At 33.9% G+C, this 22,673-nt stretch overlaps 3 protein-coding genes across 4 annotated transcripts; 2 read left to right on the top strand and 1 right to left on the bottom strand.

Moving 5' to 3' along the window:
* Nucleotides 1-6,055: 6,055 nt before the first annotated feature.
* On the top strand, nt 6,056-9,120 carry LOC133684101 (GPI mannosyltransferase 1). 2 transcript variants are annotated; one of them, XM_062106815.1, is made up of 4 exons: nt 6,057-6,501; nt 6,710-6,892; nt 7,665-8,206; nt 8,503-9,120. In XM_062106815.1, exons 1-4 carry the CDS (start codon nt 6,231-6,233, stop codon nt 8,815-8,817), a joined length of 1,311 nt encoding a protein of 436 aa, XP_061962799.1. In that variant the 5' UTR covers nt 6,057-6,230; the 3' UTR covers nt 8,818-9,120. The 2 variants fall into 2 exon arrangements, with proteins under 2 accessions (XP_061962800.1, XP_061962799.1); XM_062106816.1 differs by lacking the exon at nt 6,710-6,892 and having other exon boundaries at nt 6,056-6,501.
* An 847-nt stretch (nt 9,121-9,967) lies between these two features.
* Nucleotides 9,968-11,149, bottom strand: LOC133682590 (cytochrome b561 and DOMON domain-containing protein At5g47530-like). The gene has a single exon (XM_062105998.1). It carries the CDS (start codon nt 11,147-11,149, stop codon nt 9,968-9,970), a length of 1,182 nt encoding a protein of 393 aa, XP_061961982.1.
* Nucleotides 11,150-11,486: 337 nt separating this feature from the next.
* LOC133681098 (THO complex subunit 1-like) lies at nt 11,487-22,407 on the top strand. The gene is made up of 21 exons (XM_062104196.1): nt 11,487-11,624; nt 11,956-12,039; nt 12,158-12,232; nt 12,337-12,430; nt 13,602-13,747; nt 13,888-13,959; nt 14,468-14,540; nt 14,628-14,693; nt 14,805-14,851; nt 15,437-15,505; nt 15,603-15,728; nt 15,821-15,886; nt 16,015-16,056; nt 17,631-17,747; nt 17,862-17,944; nt 19,011-19,077; nt 19,409-19,480; nt 19,605-19,655; nt 20,770-20,829; nt 20,914-21,063; nt 21,801-22,407. The coding sequence occupies exons 1-21, from the start codon at nt 11,622-11,624 to the stop codon at nt 22,062-22,064; spliced, it is 1,827 nt and encodes a 608-aa protein (XP_061960180.1). The 5' UTR covers nt 11,487-11,621; the 3' UTR covers nt 22,065-22,407.
* The last annotated feature ends 266 nt before the right edge of the window (nt 22,408-22,673 follow it).

Genomic DNA, 22,673 nt, shown 5'->3' with positions numbered 1-22,673 from the left:
ACAAGAAAATACAAGTTTTTCCTCACAAAACACTATGGATTGATACAGTTTTTCCTCACATGGTTTTTTTCAGTTTCTTTTGTGTTTTTTTTTGTAATATTTTTTTTAAAATTATCTTCGTCGATTTTATATTTTTTAATATTGAGTTAGTTAGAATTTAACTTTGTAATAAAGCTTAATCATGTGGGAAAAACACTGTAGCTTTCCTCACAAAACATTGTGGATTGCTACAGTATTTCCCTACATGGTTTTTTTTCTTATAATTTTTTTCAAATTATCTTTGTCAATTTTATTTTTTTTAATATTGAGTTGTTTGATAATTACAATTACAAGTGATTACAAATAAGGCTAAATCACGTGAGGAAACACTGTAGCAATCACAGCTTCGTAGTTTTTTTCTTTAAAACACTGTGAATTGTTACAGTGTTTCCCCACATGGTTTTTGTTTTGCTACAGTGTTTCTCCACATGGTTTTTTCCAAAATTATCTTTGTCAAATTTTTTTTTAATAATGAGCTGGTTAAGAATTCAGCTTTAACTTTCCCCATATGTTTTTATTTCCATTTTTTCCATTTGTTTTTGTTTTTTTTTCCAAAATCGTCTTCTTCTTTTTTTCAATTTTTTGTGTTTTTCTTTCAGAATTATTTTTGTTGATTTTGTTTTTTTTAATATGGAGCTATTTGAAAATTTAGTTTTGTAGTTTATTTCTTTAAAATACAATGGATTGCTACAGTGTTTCCCCACATGGTTTTTTTTATTTTTTTATGATTTTTTTTATTTTTTTTCCAGAATTATCTTTGTCGATTTTATTTTTTTCATATTGAGCTGGTTGAGAATTTAATTTCGTAGTTTTTTCCTTTAAAACATTGTGGATTGCTACAGTGTTCCCCCGCATGATTTTTTTATTATGATTTTTTTCAAAATTATCTTTATCAATTTTATTATTTTTAATATTGAGCTGGTTGAAAATTACAACTGTATATTTTCTCATGAAACACTATAGATCGCTACAGTGTTTCCCTACATAGTTTTTTTTCCTTTCGTTTTTTTTGTTATGATTTTTTCCAAAAATTTTTTTGTTCATTTTATTTTTTAAATATTAGTCTGGTTAAGAATTTAGCTTTGTAGTTTTTTCCTTGAAAACATTGTGGATTGCAACAGTTTTTCTTCATATAATTTTTTTTATTTTTTCCATAAATCCATGACAATGCACAAATATGCCCTAATTTTTCCATTTTTTTTGCTTTTTTTCCCAAAATTGTCTTTTTTTTTTAATTTTTTATGTTTTTTTTCAAAATTATTTTTGTTGATTTTATTTTTTTAATATGGAGCTGGTTGAAAATTTAGTTTTGTAGTTTTTTTTCTTTAAAACACTGTGGATTTTTACAGTGTTTCCCCACATGGTTTTTTTTATGATTTTTTTTGTTTTTTTTTCTAGAATTGTATTTACTGATTTTATTTTTTTCATATTGAGTTGGTTGAGAATTTAGCTTCGTAGTTTTTTCCTTTAAAACATTGTGGATTGCTACAGTGTTCCCCCGCATGATTTTATATATATATATATATATTTTTTTTAAATTGTCTTTATCGATTTTATTATTTTTAATATTGAGCTGGTTGAGAATTACAACTGTAGATTTCCTCATAAAACACTATAGATTGCTACAATGTTTCCCTGCATGATTTTTTTTCCTTTCATTTTTTTATGACTTTTTCAAAAAATGTCTTTGTTCATTTTATACTGATTAAGAATTTAGCTTTGTAGTTTTTTCCTTGAAAACATTGTGGATTGTGACAGTTTTTATTCATGTAATTTTTTTTTATTTTTTCCACAAATGCATGATGACGCACAAATATGCCTCAAGCCCGCGGCATCGCGCGAGCATGACATCTAGTTATCCATTGAGATGTTGTTCTTTTTTCATTCTTTTCGTGTTTTTTTATGTTTTTTTGTTGTTTTTTTAATTTAAATTTTATATTTCTACATTATATTTTTTAGAATTGAGTTTTATATTTCTTTTAATTTTTTTTATAAAATTATCTCAATTTCATAAGTCAGACTACATATTTGACAGGTTAACTTAGTTGACTCAAGTTATTTTTCTTTTTCCTAGATGATTTTTTTTTCTCGGATCCATCATTCAACAATGGACTGATTGGAAATTAAGCTTGGTGATTTGTTTTGGTTTGTTTTCTATAAGTTTATCTTTGTCTTATGACCTGGATCACAAGTTTAGCGAGATAACCCGAGTTGGCTAGCAGTGTTATTAGATGATCCCGGTCTCATTACCCGGGTCGCAGGGTTGACAGGTTAATTCAAGTTGACTCGAGTTATTTTTTTCTTTTTTTAATTGATTTCTTTTCAATTTCATTATGTAATATTAGATTTATTTGAAATTATGCTTTATAATTTGTTTTGACTTACTTTTTATAAAGTTATCATTGTCTCGTGATCCGACATGTGGATTGGAAGGTTAACCCAGATCAATCCAATATGTTGTCGTTTCAGTATTTATAAAAAAAATCACCTGAAAAAATTATTTTGAGTCAAATTACATTTTTACTACTCATCATTGGCAGGTCTGCGCAATTGGGCCTTTTTTTTTCCAACAAAAGCAGATAACATGTCGTCCCCTAGTTTTTTTTAAAAATCAGATGATAAATTGTCTAATTTGCCTATATTTTAACCATTATGGTGACTAAAAAATTAGAGTTTAAGTTTTTTTACCCAAAAACCCGTTTTTCAATATTTTTTTTTACCAAAAACACTTGTAAAACACCTTAGGAACCATGGTAAACCTATTAATGACCTTAAAAAGCCCAAAAAAAAACATCCCGAAATCAAAATCAACCTAAAACCATAAATCAACAGAGCTCATATATGTTTTTTTATGATTTTTTAAGGTAAAAAAAATACAACACGAACTTTCCTCATCAAATAGAACAACTTGACATAAATATCATTTGTTTTGGTGATCTAATTTGATGCCAGCGATATATTTGTCTTTTTACCACTGAAATACAACGACCTCTCTCTCCTCTCTCAATTGTAGACTGAAAAAATGACAAAAATAATTTTGTTTACCAAAATTAATCTAGCATCCCTATTATTTTATTTGCGACAATTTCTCAATTAAATATGAAAATTTAAGGTTTTTTTATCACTCTAACATTATAAGTCATATGAGCAAACATTATAGAATGCTATTACTTAATTTAGTACAAAAAAAAAATATTTTTTAAGTATAGCATTCATATTAATTACATGTAAAAATTTTGTTCTACAAGCAAAATGATTCATTCAACATTTTTTACATCATTCGTTCATCCCATAATACATATTAATCAACATAAACATACATAAAGTGTCTATCATTCAAACATGATCTACTCTATTATGAGAGTTTTGAAAATAAAATTGACATCCCATTAATATAATCATCAAGAAATGCAATACATCATTTCACTACACCCATATGAGAATATTTCTTCTATATATTTTATAATGAATCATTAATATTTTACATATCCATAATCATTAAATTAATTTTATTTTAGCCTTCGCACTCGGATACTACAACCTTATTGGGGATGCTAACTCATCTACCCAAATACCAGGCACTAGTCTCTCAATAAGGACATTAACCCTTCCATCTAATTAGGGCACTAGTTCCTCATCAGGGACACTAACTCATCCACCCAATTATTAGGCATTATTTTCTCAACATAGACGTTAACCTTTCCACCTAAAATATCAAACACTAGTCCATCAATAGGAACACCAGTTCATCAACCTAGCTACTGAGCATTATTTCATATGTTGACATCAGAATATAAAATATAGAATTTCTAATTAAAATTAACACATGCTTTCAATTAATCTCTATATGACAAGGTGTCATGCATCTATTTAGTGGTGATGCTCGACTAGTAACTCTATACTGCTGTCTAGAGCCTCAACCTCTCTTATCAAATAACAAAGGATTAATAGCAAATTTAAGGTGGAAAACCACTATTAATCCCCCTTCTTCTTCTTTTATCTACCCTCTGTTCTTGCTTTTAAAGCCTTGAAAAACTCTTAAATATCTCTACTAACTAGTGTAATTTACTCTAGGATGATTTTAATCACCCTAGCTTACGCTTACACATGGGATTTTCCAAGAATCAGTGAAGAAAAGTGGAGAAGTTTCAAGAACAACCCTCCCTTTCTTTTTAATCCCCACCTGCCACCCATGAAGAATGGGTAGGGGTGAGCAAAAAAACCGGAAAATAAAAAAAACCGGAAAAAATAACCGAAAAATTCGAATTGAAAAAACCAGATTAAACCAATTAAAATTTTGAAAAAACCGGCCGGTTCGGTTTGGTTTTGGTTTTATAAGCAACAAACCAAAAAAACCAAACCGAAACAGAACCGAAAAAAACAAAGCCAAACCGGAAAAACCGAGTCAAACAAAAAAAACCGAGAAAAACATAGCCAAAACTGGAAAAAACCGAGCCAAAACCAAGAAAACAGAGCCAAAACCTGAAAAACCAAGCCAAACCGGTTTGAACCGATTTTTGCCCTAAAAAACTGAACCGAAACCAGTCAGTTTGACTCGGTTTCGGTTTTTTTCCAAAAAAAATTCGGTTTGGTTACTTTTTTTAATAAAAACCGAACTGAACCGAAAATGATCACCCCTAAGAATAGGGTTTTATATTGCAAATTTTCATTAATTGCACTTTAGTCCTTACTTACCATACATTAGTTTATCTAGTCCCCAAGCTTTCCTTCTTTCTTTTACTTTGGTACTGTAATACTTCAATTTCTTCTCCAATCTCATCATTTTCTAATTAAAATGAATTCCTCCAATTTAAATTTAATTCATCATATTTTCCATACAACATTAATTTAATTAATAATTTTTTTTGTTTGCAGTGCTGGCAGCTTATATAGAGGGCTAAAATAAATTTTTAAAAACTTATGACATGCCATCCATGTTTTGCATCTTTTTTTTTGTCCATCTTTTTTTAATCCCATCCTTTCATGATAAATCAAAATCAATTGTTTTTTAATTATAACTAAATCATCAAAAAAAGAAGTTTGAGGATCAAATTAAAAAGATAAAATTTTTTGCATAGTCCATCCATGATAATGTACAAGAGGAAGAGGATAAACAGTGAAAAACTCCCACATTTATTTTATTTTTTTTGTTTACACTGCTGGCAGCTTATATGGAGGGTTATTTTGGGTCAATTTTCAATTTGATCCTTGAAGAAATTTCCGGACACTCATTTGCGCTATTTTTTTATTCATTTACTATACTTATTTTGAAAAAAAATCTTATCAAACTCCAAAAATTCTGAAATTTTAACCTAAATTAAAAAATATTTTAGAAGTTTCCACACAAAAATTCAACTAAATCTGACGACCAAATTGAAAGTTATATGCTACAACATAAAACTAATTGATTTGTGATTTTTCATAAAAAATTCAAATTTTTTTATTTTATTATTGCATAAATCATATCAATTATTTTACTCAATTCTCAAGATAATTTTCTTATCTTAAATATATTTATTTTATATTTTTACCATTTATTTTCTTTATAGACTTATTACCATTCCCCGGTAATGTTACCGATGTTTTTTAATCGGGATTTACAATTAAATCTAAAAATTATTAAGGTACCGGAATTGTATAATTCACATTATTTTTGAAGTTTGAGGATAAAGATGATTTTTTCAAAACTTATAGCACGCTATTTATGTTTTGCGCTCATTTCATTTTGGTCCATCTTCTTTCAATCCCACCCTATCATAATAAATTAAAATTAATAGGTTTTTAATTATAATTAAATCAAAAAAAAATTTTAAAAATCAAATTAAAAAATAAAAAATTTAAAAAATATTGAAATAATACTTTCTAAAATTTTTTCTTAACATTAATATACCAAAACAACATGAAAAAGCAAAAATTTTTTTAACGAAAATAATTAAAAAAATTCGATTTTTTTAAAATAATTTTAAAATATAAAAACAAACATGCGCTTCCGTTGAGAATTGTGTTAGTGTAGTGACACATGACCTTTAGCGAGTCCTAAACACTAAACAGGCTTTCAAGATCCACACACCACCCAATGTTATAGACCTCTCCTGCTACCTTCAGTGACAGCGTACACCATTTCTTACCACTCAACTTCTATATTTTCCATCTGACCCTATAGATCATCTTTCTTGTCTTCTATTTCAGCAATGAAATGGCTAAAAATCCGTACCCTGCTTCTCCTCTCAGCCATTTTTCGTGTTATTCTAATTGTGTACGGAGAGTGGCAAGATACCCACATGGAAGTTAGGTACACAGATGTAGATTACCTTGTATTTTCTGATGCTGCTTCATTAATGGCTAATGGTGAATCTCCTTATAAAAGAACTACCTATAGATACTCACCTTTGCTTGCCTTTTTATTGACACCCAATTCTTTTATTCATCGTTCTTGGGGCAAATTCATCTTCTCTGCTGCAGGTAAAGTGAAAAAGTTTCAAACTTTGAATTGGTTTACCGTGGTTTTCTTGATTGGATTTTGGTTTCGAAAGCTGGGTTCGTTTTAGTTAATAGTTTTATGCAAAAGATTCGAACTTTGAAATGATCTCGCTTGTTTTTCTAGCTTGGATTTTGGTTTTAAACGCTGGGTTCTTTTTAAATTATAGCTTTATGTTATTTGATTTTACAGATTTATTTGTGGGGTCATTTATTCAGTACATTTTGAAGAAACGTGAGGTCCCTGAGGATATGTGTTTGTATTCTGTAATGGTATGGCTGCTGAATCCATTTACCTTCACCATTGGAACCCGTGGGAACTGCGAGCCTATCGTGTGTGCCATGATTTTATGGATCATTATCTGTCTTATCAATGGTATATTTCTACTTCTTTCTATGTATTCTTGTTGAAAAATGGATAATGTAGCTGATACTTCTAAGTGGGTTCAATTCAACTAGCGTCCATCTATCAATCTGTTTCGTGAAATTGTGATTCAATTTGAGGTATGAAATGTGAGAGACAACTCCTTGTCGCCTACTTTTGATGGCTTGATTGTTCTAACTACTATTGGAGAGATTAGGGGCAATAGGTTACGAAAACTAAACAAAATGCCAAATAATAGTGATATGTGGTTTGGTTTGCTAGATTCTTTTTAGGGAGTGCTCTGCTCACTCTGAAGTGCTAACTTTTCCTTTTTCAACAGCTAACACGACGATTCTTTACCCAGCTCTTATTTTTTCAGAAGTGAAGGTTTTTTAAGATATAAATGCTTTAACGTACACATATAGATGCTAAAGAACATGCCAATTGATAGTGATATGTTGTCTGTTTTGCTAGATTCTTTGTAGTGTTTTAGGGTGTGCTCTGCTCACTCTGAAGTGCTAACTTCTCATTTTTTGTCAACTGCTAACATGACCATTCTTTACCCAGCTTCCCCCCCTAGAGTCTTAAGATATAAATGCTTTAATGTTGGCATATAGAAAAATTAGATTGTTAGGGTAGTTGGCTCCTCTCCATTTCTTTTTTTCCTGCACATAAGGGAGGGGGAGGCAATGTTTCGTGATATTTTCCGTGATTGGTATTTGCACGGTGCAAGCACATCTAGATATCCAATTCTCTTGATACCGTGCTATTTTCTGTCGTGCAGGTAATGTTGTCCAAGCTGCATTTTGGTATGGATTGGTTGTCCATTTCAGGATTTATCCCATAATCTATGCTCTCCCTATAGTTCTGGTTCTTGATCCGCATTCCTTCCAATCTGGTCAGAAGCCATGTCTTGTGAATTGGAAATCTAGTCAAGATAATGCGTCTCACGGTCGCAAAGAAGTATCTGAAGTATATGGTGTATGGACTGCATTGAAAACCATATTTACAAGAGGGAGAATTATGTTTGCAATGGTCTCGGGATCTGTTTTCATGCTATGTACTGGTCTTTTCTTCTATTTATACAGATGGGAGTTTTTAAATGAGGCGTTGCTGTACCATCTCACTCGTACAGATCCAAGACATAATTTTTCCATCTATTTCTATCACATATATCTCCATGTTGAACATGAATTTTCAGTGGTGGAGAAGCTCATCTCCTTTTTGCCCCAATTGATAGTGCAGCTGGTTCTTATTATTCGCTTTGCTCAAGACCTTCCGTTCTGCCTTTTCTTGCAGACAGTGGCTTTTGTGGCATTCAATAAGGTTCGTTTCAGTCACTTATTGCAACTTTACTGAACTTCCATTTGCTATGTTTATCATCCATTAAGTACCAGTACCAGAACACATGATTTGCACGCTTCGTTTCTTTTAATTGTTTGTCGAACAAGCTTTCCGTTTATTTATCTGTTTATCTTCATGGCCCTCTCTGTGGGGTAAATCAAGTTTCTGGTGACAACAACACTCATCAAATTTTCTTAGAATCATGTTTTTATTAGTATTTAAAGAAAAAAAAATACGGTTCCATATTTGATTTAAGTCACATTTATGTTGGTTGACAGGTAATTACCGCACAGTACTTTGTATGGTTTTTTTGCTTGTTGCCTCTAATACTGCCATGGAGCAAAATGAAGCTGAAGTGGGAAGGCTTAAGTTGTGTACTTCTATGGATGGGAGCTCAGACCCATTGGTTGTTGTGGGGTTATTTACTTGAATTTAAGGGGAAAAATGTTTTCCTCCAGCTTTGGTTGGCAGGCTTAGTGTTTCTGGCTGCCAATTCTTTTCTTCTGATCATGTTCATCCGGCACCACAAATACTCTCCCGTATTCAAACAGTTTGCGCCAGCAACTTCAGGGAATAGAGATAAATCTGAGTGATGGAACCTATGATTAATCGACATTCTGGATCCTTTTAGATGCATCGATCTGATATTGCTTTCAGGTGCTTGTATAGTTCCAAAGTAAGAGGAAAATTGACATCAATCTTGCCTTTTTAATGATGTGTCACTTGCTAGAATTTGACCGATACATATGACTCTAGCAAAGATCATCTGATGGAGTTAGTGTCTTTCTTACATTGTTTGAGTGCTTGAGATGTTAATTGTTTTCATGGCAACGCCAAATAGTGCCAATGCAAATTAACGCTTACAAAATTTTGGAGAGATGATGATTTTGGGCGTATTCATTGTCTCAATTTTTTGTTCTTTGTATGTTGTGTGGGAAAACATTTTCTTTCCTTTTCTTTTGAAGTTTTATGCTATATATATATATATATATCAATGTTCGATGGAACATGTTGATTTGAAAATATGCTCACCTTTGCTGAATTAAACTGGTACAAAAATCATATATAAATTTATTTTATATTTACGTTTCTAACCAAATGTGTTTTATGGTTATTTTTGTCTCTGGCGTAATTTTGGGGACATCCTTGTAGCGAACAGGATAAACAGTTTCGTTAGTACTGAGCAAAGTGGAACAAATTTTCAAATCAACAGCACAAGGAGAAAGTATGGATCAAGCATGACAAGAAAAAATTTGGAGAGAGACGTGGGGAGAAATAGTGTTTTTATCCTGGTATCACACGGCCTTGTAAATTTTCAATTTGAACGAAGAACAACTATTCTTGCTGGACTAGAGAACTGCATCACAATATGAGAAATTAGAGCACGATTATTTTTGTATTTCAAAAATGTAAATTTTTGTATTTCAAATGATAAAGATCAGAAGATCACATTGATGAAGATTTTCTGCATAGAAGATCAGGAAATTGATGAAGATGTCCTACATAGAAGATCAGGACAGCATGGGATAGCAGAGTTGGAAAAAACATATAGTGATTCCAAGCTCAATAGAATCAGTATAAAGGGGTTCAATTATTATTAATAATTATTCAATATAAAAATGAGCTGTGCATCAAATATTTTCCATCAAAACCTCCTCCACCTGTGGTGCACCTTGACCAGCTGCAGACAAGTTTCTCTTTCAATTAATCGCAAGTCCCAATGCAGCATTGCGCATCCCAAATCTAAACCTCCATTGCAGCTACTGCAACGACAGTGGATGTGTTTTTGTCCACGGTATTCGACATAGAACGCTTAGCGACTGGCATGCACCACCTTGTGCATATTTCCAAAAGTAGCGTGGCCAATAGCAAAGTTAGTATTACACCACTGTAGGCCAGCCTCCAAAATTTTGCAGCGTGCAATATGTCAAATCCTTTGTATATGTTGAATATGCCTAGGATAAGTGTTGAGCAACCCGCAAGCAAGTGAAACCAGTTGAAGAAGGGGCGATACTTGCTGTCTTTGTTAGGTCTGACCAGACCACCAAACACCTGTGCTGTTGCAAGGCAGAAGAGGACAATGCCGATGATTTTGTGAGAGCTATGTTCAATTCCATGAGACCTTGCGCCAAGAAATATCCCACTCCCAAATCCAGCTAGACCACCAAGAATATAGGCCAGCAGTTGACAACTGACATGCAAGTAGAACCATAAAGGGTCTGCAGATTCGAACCTTTTCAAGTATCTTGCAATGACGGCCCCAATAGGCATTAGAATACCCCAGCTTACCGTGTTCAATATTCCATGGATATTTCTCAGTGTGCTTGAAGAACTTCTTGTCGTTGTAATCCTTCCGGAAAGGAAGTCCAAACTCCCCATGGATTTAACATTGGGACTGGATGGAGCAACACTATGCATCATTGGAGTGTTTTCAGACATTGGACCTACTTGCCAGAGATGATTGACTGTACTGATGTTTCCATGGAGCTCTAAGCTTGCATAGATTATCATCTCATTGTTCTGATTAGTAGCAGACAAGTCCAAGACAGGAAAGCTAAGATTTCCTTGTTCCAATCGAGTTCCATAACTTGTTATCGGCGAAGTATAAACTGCAAGTCCTCCATCCGTTCTCGGAAAAGAAACGATCGCTTGCGAACCAATCATCCCTCCTGAAGTTGGATTGATAGCCCAAGCAATCCATCTGCGATCAGTCACACCAGTATGCCTGAAGGCAACATCAACTCTGTTGGATGATGGATGGTAGTTCCAGTGAAGAGAGGAACTCAAAACAGGCAAATCGCTGCAAGAAGAGAACTGTTTGTTGTTCGAAAATTTGTAGGTTGCGCATGGTTGTTGCAGTGCTATGCATGACAGCATACAAAAAGCAAGAAAGATGGCCATCGGAAAAATCACATAACGAGCCATGTTTGTGCAGCAAAAGGGCTTGGGAGAAGAGAGATCGCTGATGACCAGAGACTACAGAACACGGAAAAGGAATCGATGGAAGTTTTTGGATTGAGAATTGCAAGGCTGGCTGAGTGAATATATATAGGGATCTTGGCTTCCGTTTGTGACTCGGAAAATATAAAAATCCTAATGTAAGAGAGAAAACAACAATACGGGCTAGTCTTCTATGACATTTACAAGACCAAGCCCAATACCAAGACCAAGACCAAGACCAAGACAAAGCCCAGTACCAAGACAAAGCCCAAGACCAACTAGCTGGCCTGTCTTTGTACGGAGTCAAGAGTTCGATCTTCTTTCTTCTTGGGCTGCTGCTCCCTTGACACAGCTGCTTCCCTCTCTTTCCTTCAACTGCACTCACCGCACCAAAATCACTTGCCAGTACAGTGCGGTTCGTGATTTTTAGGCTTTCAGTGTAGTTAAACTCTTCAACATGGTAACGATTTCTTCTTCTTTTTCCTGTCATTAAATCTCTGCATTTTTAATTTCTTTGTGGTGTAGTTTTTGACATTTTTGTTAGGGTTTCAGTTTCATATTTTTTTGAAATTTAATCAACTTTTGATCGCAATTTAAATGGTCAAATAGAGAATAATCGGTAACCTAATTGTGATTTTAGTCGTTAATTTTAGTTACAGGTTTTCAAAATTTCAAAATTTCTGAGGACTTTACTCACTCTTGTTGATTTTTAATAAATATTATACTGTCGTTTCCTTTTTGTTTTCTATTTGAATGATGATTTATGGTGGTTTTATTTTTATGCTTCTTAGGAAGAATTCAGCAAGGCTATATTGCAGCCTGGGCCAGTTGAAACTTTTGCTCTTAAGACTGTTCAAGAATTTATTAAACCTCAGGTGATTTATCAATCTTTTTATTTATTTCAATATGGATAGACTAATAAATTTGGAATCTTTTTGTTTTTGGTTTTGACGCGTGAATGCGTATTAATTCTTAATTGAATGATGATTTTAGAAGCAAACTAAATTGGTGCAAGATGAGAATCAATTGTTGGAGAATATGCTGCGGACGTTGCTTCAGGAGCTTGTGGTATGTTCTTTTATATACAGATATAGGCATAATTGTGATTTTCTTTTCTTGTTGCTTGTTTCTGTTTGTTGAGCTGAGAGATTTTGCCTTTGTTTCTGCTGCAGTCTTCTGCTGCACAGTCGGGGGAGGAAATTATGTTGTCTGGGAAGTCAATTGATGATGAAGAAAACTCTCAGGGTCAAATTCCTCGTTTACTAGGTACATGTCAAGCTAATTGTTATTTAGTCCCTCTATGTGTGAGTGTGCACGGGCATGCCCGAGATTCTGAATTATGTTGTTCTTAATTTGGTAAAGTATTTTACAAGGACCAAAGTCGTGGAAGATGGATATTAATAAAAAGTATGTGATTTCATTGCCTTTCTGGTCTCACTTTTTTCAGTAGTAGGAAATCTTTTTCATCTGGGAGGATTGAACATTCCCCTTTGGATGCAGAATATTACATAAATACCTGAAAATTGTTTTTGTGAGAGCCTTCTTATTGTGTTGGCTTGCTCTGGTTTAGTTGACTGAGAGAATTCATGCAAAATAGAATTGCTTAGTTCCGCAAGAGGTTTTTTTCTCTTATCAGTTTTTTCCCTCTTAGACTTGTAAGAAATTGTGGAATTCGCTGTACTTTATTCAGGAATGGGTCTAAGGCAAAAATTGATCTATGTCCAGTTGGCTTACAAATTTGGTGTTTCATTTTGGATTGTCTTTGAACAGCCAAACCAAACAAGAGTAGTTACATAGCTGAACACATGTCTACACAGTATACAAATGTATGAAGCTATCGGAGTGCTGATTGATAGAAATTTTTGTCTTTTCTTTATAGAAATTTAATGATTTTAAAATGTAATTTGGTAAACAAAACTTGTACAAAATTGCTCCCACACTAGGTTTCGATGATGGAGCTTGAAAGAGTTTTGCAAATCCTTAAAACTGTCATCTTTGTGATGTTCAGATCAACTTTGAGTTAATTTGACTTGTCTCATTCAGTTCTCTAACTATTGCTTGGATTGTGAAAGGATTGATGCAAGCTATAGACTCCTGAAGTACAAATGTTTTAGAAACTCCCACTTTAGCAAACTATTCTTTCTCCGGGACGAGACTCCTAGAAGTTGTCTGAATTTGTAAATGATTTCTGTAGCGAGTGACCAAGTATCCTACCTGGTGATGGCTTAGTCTTTTTATTTATAATTGTATATTTTAATCAATCTGAAGGACTTCTTTTGGTGGACTTGAATAGAGCTTGAACCAATGATGTAGATGTTTCATTACTTTTTATTGGGTCTCTGATTCTTGTGGCAGCACCAAGTTGTTTATCTTTTGCACATATCTTATTATCTCATTATTACATTTCAAAGTTCAAACTTCTTTTTGGTGCTGCCAGATGTTGTTCTATATCTATGTGAGAGAGAACATATTGAGGGTGGTATGATATTCCAGTTGTTGGAAGATTTGACAGAAATGTCTACAATGAGAAATTGCAAGGATATTTTTGGTTACATAGAGAGTAAGCAAGATATACTTGGAAAGGTATATGCTTTCAAATTGTTCCAAATTTTTGTTTATCTTCTTATCCATGCCATGATATTGACTAGACTCTCCAACACCAGTCCCGCATATTCTATCGCGACTAACAGTTGTGTTTGTTTTGATGGTCGTTTTGCATTTAGCAAGAACTTTTTGCTCGTGGAAAACTTGTAATGTTGAGAACATGCAATCAACTTCTCCGTCGCCTTTCAAAGGTAGTTTGGTCCATCAATATATATATAATGCATACATAAGCATAATTCATGCATGCAAACTTATACCAACAAAAGAATTTGTATTGGTTTGGCCTGATCACGTTAGAGAGTAAAAGCTGTTTATTATGAATCTTGGATGAAGATTTACAACTGTTCTCTTTATTTCACTTAAAAGAATGTGTCCAACAGTGATTTTCAGGTAACGTTAAATGTGGATTTAGCTCTTGATTCAGTTCTTTATTCTTGGTGGGGTTAAGTTATTTTAGATGATCTTTGTAGGTTGGAATTTCATAATGAAGCAAACAGAAGAATGCTCATCCATAGCAATTTGAACAACAAAGTCAGATTTGCCTTTGTCTGAATTAAAATAATACAATTATAAATTCTTCTTTTAATTGTTTTCCCTTCTCCCTTTTTCTTTCTTTTTTTTTTCGGTTAAAGGAAAATTTGATAGGGGCCACTACCTACTGTCTCCTTAATGTTTGATTCTAACATATTAACTTTACAGGCAAATGATGTCGTGTTTTGTGGACGAATTCTTATGTTTCTGGCACACTTTTTTCCACTATCTGAGCGCTCAGGTATGTATTTATTTTCAGCTCTTGTATTTTGATAGAGATTGCTTTCGTTGGATTAATATGTTACTTTGGTTTGCTTAATGGCTGCAGCTGTAAACATTAAAGGAGTTTTCAACACATCAAATGAGACTAAATATGAGAAAGAGCCACCAGCTGGTACATCTTAGCTACAGAAAACTTCAGTGAACTTTGTATTGACTTGTACTGTCCGTTACCTCTAACTTTATTGTGGGATTGTATGTGCTACTCTTTGTCCCTTTTTTGCAGCCATTTCTCTTGACTTCAACTTCTATAAAACCTTGTGGAGTTTACAGGTAGACCTTGCCTCTACAATCGTTGTTAGTTTAGAAAAGGATTGCATTCTCTTTTACCAAAACACATGCTTAACATACTCTGTCAAAAACTCTATTACAAAATCTGGGGGTATTTATGTGAGAAACTACTTATCCATGATAATTGATTCAAAGAGGAAACACAATCATGCATTTAGCTCCTTCTTATGGGGAAAAGAAATAAAATATGCAAGGAAAACATAAAATTTTAAATTATTTTAATTTGAACTTTTATTCTGTATATCTTATTTTTTCTTATAAATCTTGTCTATTTAAGAATTTTCTTATGTAGGAATCTTAATACTTTTAAGATTTGTGGTTTATTGAGGAAATTAGAAAATTAATCAAGAGTTCTCTACTATGTTCGGTCTGCTTTTCTTATTTGACTTTCCTTTTTTTCTCTTGCTTAGAACTATTAGGATTTTGGTGCCCCTAAAGGGATGACCTATTTTATTTTATCATTAGGAGTTTGATAGCTGTTTTCCTTTCTCTCTAAGTGATGTTTTCTTCTGTTTCACTGCTACTTGATCTAATTACTCTGATGAATTTGTCTGCTTGTATTTTCAGGAGTACTTCTGTGACCCTTCTCTTACTCTTTCTCCTATCAAGTGGCAAAAATTCTCATCGAGTTTGATGGTGACTTTTATCTTTCAATGAGTTTTATGTTTTGTCTTTTATTCTACCAAATTTATTACCTTTACAATGAAGATTTTTTAATTTTTGAAATAAATAGGTTGTCTTGAATACCTTCGAAGCTCAGCCTTTGAGTGAGGAAGAAGGAGATGCTAACAATTTGGAGGAAGAGGCAGCAGCATTTAACATAAAGTATCTCACAAGCAGTAAACTGATGGGTTTAGAGGTGACTGGTGTTGGAAACCGCTGCTGAACAATTTATAAAGAACATCCTGATCTAATGTTTAGCTTATCACTTTTTTTTATTTAATTTTCCAGTTAAAAGATCCAAGTTTTCGCCGCCATGTTCTTGTGCAGTGTCTCATACTGTTTGACTACCTTAAGGTAATTACTGCTGGATTATCTAATTAAAGCCTTTTGTGTGCTTCTCATTTCTTTATTTAATCTGTTGTCTTCTTTTTCTACACTTGTATTCTTCACTAATTGATGAACTCTTTTTTTTTTTTTTGCAGGCTCCTGGAAAGAATGACAAAGATTTAACATCTGAAAGCATGGTTAGTGCTGTTTCATTATTGATTTTGGAAGTTATACAACAATATGCAAATTATTTGCACACATGCACGTGAATTGGATGTTTGTGTGCTCGCGCATGCAAGATTGATTCATGCTTGTGTTTTGTCCACTATTTATTTTCATCATTGAAGTTCTGATATATGCACTTGTTTGAATATTAGGTTTCCAGAACATTCTGAAAGCATGAGTTTGATGCTGTTGCATTTCATCAAATTCTCTTGAGATTTCTAGCATCTACGTCCCAAAAAAGTTGAAACATTGAGGGCTTCATGCATGTGTTACTCTTCTCATAGCATATGTTTGAACTGTTTGGCAAGGATGAAATTCTGGAAAGTATCCATTTTTTCTTTATCTTTGCTTTTGTGAAGTTATTAAAGCTTACATGTGGCAGATTCTAGACGTGCAAAGGCATTGCATTGTGCATGTACTTGATAAAATGGGTAATTAGGGAGACTCAGGTGAAATATGAATGTTTTTCTCTATCCATTGTTCCCTTTTAGGAACCTTTTTTAAGGGAAACAAAAACATATTACCAACATTAAATTCCTGCTTGTATATTTCTTTACAGACAATATGCACTTTGAAATCCACATTGCTTTGATAATTCAAAACCAAACAAAGAGCATGATTAGTGCAACCATAACAACAATCTGAGTAACTCTTGATTACACATCAAGGATGATAATGAGAACGTGAAATGACAATCTTACCGTGATAGTTAAATAGCATAATTAACATAACTAATCAAGCTGAGCATTTACATTCTACTAATCACAATAAAAGCGAGAATGCTTCCATGGCGAGGTAACAGGTGGTTTGCAAGCAAACTTTTCCATGCACTTCATGTTTGTAAGAACAAAATTGAGAGTGACATTACCTTCGCATGGCATATAAAGAGAGGAGCGCGTGTCTCATTCTCATTTATGATTAATAATTTAAAGAAAGAGAGAAAGAAGAGAGGGGACTCCAAATTTGTTATATAAAAGTGCACAAGCTGTGCTTGAAGAAAACTCCTAAGGTAATAGTAGCAATAAAATATATGAAATAAGAGAATGGCTTGGCACATCTTAAGAAAACTTGGGTTGATGCCTTCAATTGAAACAGATTGGTGACACAAGCTTTGAGGCAGAGACCTGCTCGATTTCAACTTTATGTGCTTGCAATATAGGCATGTTCCTGCCACATGCATTCTCTTGCATTAAGAATGCCCGGTTCTCCTCACAAACCTCTTGCTGATTCTTTCTGCTCTTTACTCGTACATAATTGGTGCACAACACTACTGCACCATGTGCTCCGAAGAACCTGCATTGTTCTGCAGTCTGTATATAAGATCATCCTGCTTTCTGTCCCTCTTCTCCTTGTGCTCTTTATTTTCCCTTTGAGAGAAAAGGAACTGCTTCATCAAGAACTCCACCCTCCTTATACAATGTTATATCATTTGTATTCTTGTCTACTTGACTAGAATTATGTATTATTTTTTACTTGTGAATAATGCATATATGGGATGGATAGAATGACATGATTGTTATGACTGTCTTCGTTCTGCTTGTTCCAGAAAGAAGAAATAAGATCTCGCGAGGAGCATGTTAAAAAATTACTTGAAATGACTCCACCTAAAGGGAAAGATTTTCTTCACATGGTTGAGCATATACTAGAACGTGAAAAGAATTGGGTAAGAATATGCTTATTATGTCTCTCTCCCTTTATAGATATCAGATATGCATATCTGTAGCTTATGTTGTGAGATGACCTTTGTTTAGAATAATAACAGTTTTCATTCTTTTAGTTGTGGTGGAAACGTGATGGTTGCCCTCCATTTGAAAAACAGCCAATAGAGAATAAAACAGTCCAAGATGGAGGTAAAAAACGGTATGCAAGTTGGCTGCTTCATTTTTCCTTTCATGCTTGACACTATATACTTTTAGGAATGTGCTCTAAGAAGGATGCTGAAGATAGGGGCGATCATTTTCGGTTCGGTTCGGTTTTTATCAAAAAAAAGTAACCAAACCGAATTTTTTTTTATAAAAAACCAAACCAAAATGAAACGAAACCGGTTCAAACCAACCGGTTTCGGTTTGTTTTTTTAGGACAAAAACCGGTTCAAACTAGTTTGACTCGGTTTTTTTCCGGTTTGGGTTCGGTTCGGTTTTTTCTGTTTCACGCTTATAAAACCGAACCAGAACTAAACCAGTTGGTTTTTTTTTAAAATTTTAATCGGTTTAATCGGTTTTTTTTCACGGTTTGGTTTTTTCGGTTTTTTTTCCAGTTTTCTCGGTTTAATTGGTTTTTCGGTTTTTTTGCTCACCCCTAGCTGAAGACAATAGGATAGCAAGCCACTTGATTAGCATTCTGCTGCCCTTCAGAATATTCAAGTGTTTATGCATGGGCTATTTTTTATTGGATACATTTAATTGGTTATAAAGCCGCATCTGCATCACTAATGAAATAATTAGCTAAAGCTTATAACTTTGAAAACTAAACAGCTAATATGAATTCACAAGCTCTGATATGTGGTTCAATATGAAAGTCATTTTGCAGTGGTCTACATTGAAATTTTTTATGGTTGATAAAGTTGTAAACACCTCTAATCCTACTTATTTACACCTAGCTTTCTTTTGCGGATTACAATGTTTTTTTTTTAAAGAAAAAACAGTGGAAATGTAGTTTTATAATTGCCTACTCATAATCTCAACCAGAAGTTTGTCTTTTGACCAAGAAAATGAGGGGAAATGTGTGCACAGTGAAACACATGGAGCCCTGCAATGGCATCAATTACATTGATGGCCCTCCAACTCATTATTTGAAAATCAAATTTAGGACTCCTGTAATTTTTTTCCCCATTGTATACTTCTTCACCCCTGATGGTTGTTTTACATTTCTGTTCAAAGTTTTCATCTATTATTCTGAAACATGTGTGCTCTTCTTAATCCCCCAGTAGGCCAAGGTGGAGGCTAGGAAATAAAGAACTCTCTCAATTGTGGAAGTGGGCAGATCAGAATCCGGTTGGTTTTGTTCACTGTTTGAGTTGATGTTTACAATATGCAAATGATTTGTCATATGACCGTCTCCTTGTCCTGTCATGTTTCATTCAACAGCAAAACTCATTGCATTGTGTTCTCGGTATATTGCATTACTGAATTTTTTAATTTATGGCATGATAAATTATATGGATATTTGTGGTCAAAATGCCAAAAAGCTCATAATGGTGTGATTGCCCAAATAATTTATAGTTTTTCTTTCCTCTTGTTCTTTTGTGATGTTATTTGATATTGTGCTTGTTTAATACTTCTAGCTCATCAACTTAATACAGGTTTTTTTTTTTAACTTCTCCAGAATGCATTGACTGATCCTCAACGTGTTCGAACTCCTGCTATCACAGATTACTGGAAACCATTGGCAGAAGATGTAAGCACCCTAATATGCCTTTCCAAGTTAAATTAATAACCTGATATTTATTTTTACTTTTCTTTTATACAGATTTTGACATGTCAGCTATCTGAATAAGTTTGTTTCTTTACTGAGTTTATAGATGGATCCATCAGCTGGAATAGATGCTGAATATCACCACAAGAATAACCGGGTATGTTTTAGCTCATAGAATTGATGTTAGAACATCATTTTTTTTTCTTTGGATAAAACAGAACTTTTTATTCCATATTTATGGTGGTACTGAGTTGTTTTACTTTTTCTATTATTGTGGTTAGCTACAAGTAATAATATTAAATGTTACTATCTGATATCACTTGTAACGTGGTAATTAATTTTGGAATATATTGCTCTTGGGGCTGAAAAAATAATTTTCTTGAAGATTAAGGGAATTGGTGTAGAAGTCTGATATGGAAACGATTGAAAAGTAAACTATTCTATAAATTCTGGGGAGCATGAAAGACAAAATATAAATTGCATAATGGGATATAAATAAGGGTATTAGGATGTTAAAGGGATGTTCTTTGAGGAATACTGACCACCTAAACTAGAAGACAATAATGGGTAGCTAGAGAGGTCCATCATGGATTGAAAAATGAAAAGAGGGAGGGAGGGATAAAAGATTTGCGGTATTTTGACTTGAACCTTATTTGATTATGGTCAGTTAATTCATATCTTGGAGGGACATTTGCCTGTGCTGCTAAAGGATCCAAGGAGTGGTATCATGATTGGTGTCTTGCCTGTTGCGCCTGACAATTAGGACACTCATGGTCTTGTGACTAACACATCTTTTTAGTTTCCCTTTAAAAGTGAATACATGGACTCGAGTATAAATGCTCCAATAATTTAGTGAAGAGCTGTTTTGTTGGTATCAATCATCCAGCTTAATAAAAGTTAATACATGTGCATGGAATCTGTATAAACATTGGATCATCCACATCTGCTCTGAGCTTTATGGTCAATTGAGTTGCATGTGGCTCCAAGGTTAGTCATGTTAATAAATCATATGATATCTATTTTTTGAGATATGGATGGGAATGATGGGATAAAGTCATGGATGACCCAAAATTCTTATACTTGCCCAAGTTGTGATGTGTTGAATTTTATGTCAAAGTAGGAACTTAGTGTGATCTGCTAGCAATAAGCACACACTTCACTGCTCATTTTAGCTCCTTTTAAAGGTAAACTGTGTTGCTGCAAGTTGAATTGTTGTGACGGGTAGTGTGGATTACTGGCCGCAAAAATTTTAATTACTTCTGTTTTCCCAGGTTTATTGCTGGAAAGGTCTTCGTTTCTCTGCTCGGCAGGATTTGGATGGTTTCTCTCGAGTATGATTGCAACCAATGTTTCTAATGTATTTTTTTTTTCATCAAATCTATTGGCTAACAGAATCTATGTGAATTTTGTTGCAGTTTACTGACCATGGTATTGAAGGAGTTGTTCCTTTAGAACTCTTGCCACCAGATGTCCGGTCCAAATACCAAGCTAAACCTAATGACAGGTCTAAACGTGCCAAAAAGGATGAGCCAAAGGGTGCTTTACATCAAGTGGAAGATAATCAGGTATCTGTCTTTAACATAAGCTCTCTAGTTCCATATGGAAATGTGAATTTGTAACAATTTATTTGAACTAGTTTATCTTAATAGAAATAAAAGGTTTTTTTGGCTTGCAATCATTTGAGAGAATTGATTTGAGTTGTTGGGGTTGCAAATAGATTGTTTTAACTGCTTGAAGCTTGAGTGTCTGTCTGTCTAAAAAATTGCAGCTTCCTAATGAAATTATAGATTCCTATTTATAACCTGCAATAGGCTAACTTTTTGGAAACTGGACCCACTCAATATTTTTCATCTGATAAAACTAAATTATTTCATAAATTATGCATGGGCATCAAACATGTGATGATTGACAGAAATGGGTTGACTGTTCTAAATTTCAGCACGTTGCTTTCTGCCACAATAGGGTGTCTCATGTTGCAAGGGAATCTTATTAATCAGATTCTGGCACTTGGCCTACTCTTTGATGACATGAGATGAGGTTTTTGGAACAAACTAGGACTGTCGAAAGCTCAAATAATACAGAGAATTACAGGCAGTCTCAAACATCGATTTTTACTGCATTTTGCAGTTTAAAAATTCACGAGTGAAATCTGAGATGTTCAGAATGTAAAAGATGGCTGCCAGTAAATCTCAACTCTTGAGATGTGGTACATTAGAGGATGCTAGGGGCTTTATGTATTGGTAATCTCTACAAATGTGTTAGGACACTGTTTTCTGGTCTTTAAGCAAGTGTCTTTTGCTAGATATCAACACCTGCAAGCGAGATTGATGGTGAAGGAATTAGAATTGATCTTGAAGCCTCTGCTGCACCAATGGACACTGATGTCACAGCCACAAATGGCAGTATTTCACAAAGCGGCACTCCAACACCAGATGAACATCAAAAGCAAGGCTCCGACACGGATGGTGGTCAAGAGGCAGGCCAGTTAGAAGCAGACGCTGAAGCAGAGGCAGGGATGATAGATGGAGAGACAGATGCAGAGGTAGATTTAGAAGCAGTTGGCTGATCATGGAGCGGGTTTTCACTCCCGCAATACTGGGTGTCTAAGTTGCTTTTGCAGAAGAAAGTACCAATAGACTCTGATCTAAATACAGTGGGCTTTGTATTTACGTTGAATCATCATTACACTTAGCAGTAGTTCAGACCCCTATTGCCCCATCAGTTTTGTTTAGTCTGATTAGCTCAGCTGCAACAATTCTCTTTTATTCTTACAAAGCTTTCTTTCCTTTACAAAAAGAAAAGGGAAATAGCCAAATTAGAAATTCTAATGTGGCATCCAAAATGCTATTGGTCCTGTCCTTAGATTTTCCCGAGTGAATTCATCAAATAAAAATTGATTTTTTAATGCCTGTAGAGGTATTATTTGTTAGGGGAACTTCTCTTAAGCGATTTAACACGAAAAATAGGGTATCTGGACATGAACTGGGATCCCGCTGTCTGTGGTTTGAAACTAGATAATGAGACTCAAACTGTGTTTGTTTGATTATTAATTAAATAATTATCTAAATTTAAAAAATTAAATTGTTAGGGGAAGCTCCAGGAATGATTTACGTTAGTCTAATAACATAAATACAACATCTAAAACTTCATTCCTCTTTTACTACTTAGAAGCTCC

Source organism: Populus nigra, chromosome 1, assembly GCF_951802175.1.
Source record: "Populus nigra chromosome 1, ddPopNigr1.1, whole genome shotgun sequence".
Lineage (NCBI taxonomy): Eukaryota > Viridiplantae > Streptophyta > Magnoliopsida > Malpighiales > Salicaceae > Populus > Populus nigra.
The sequence above is the reverse complement of the archived record's forward strand: the minus strand, read 5'-3'. Positions and strand labels throughout refer to the sequence as shown.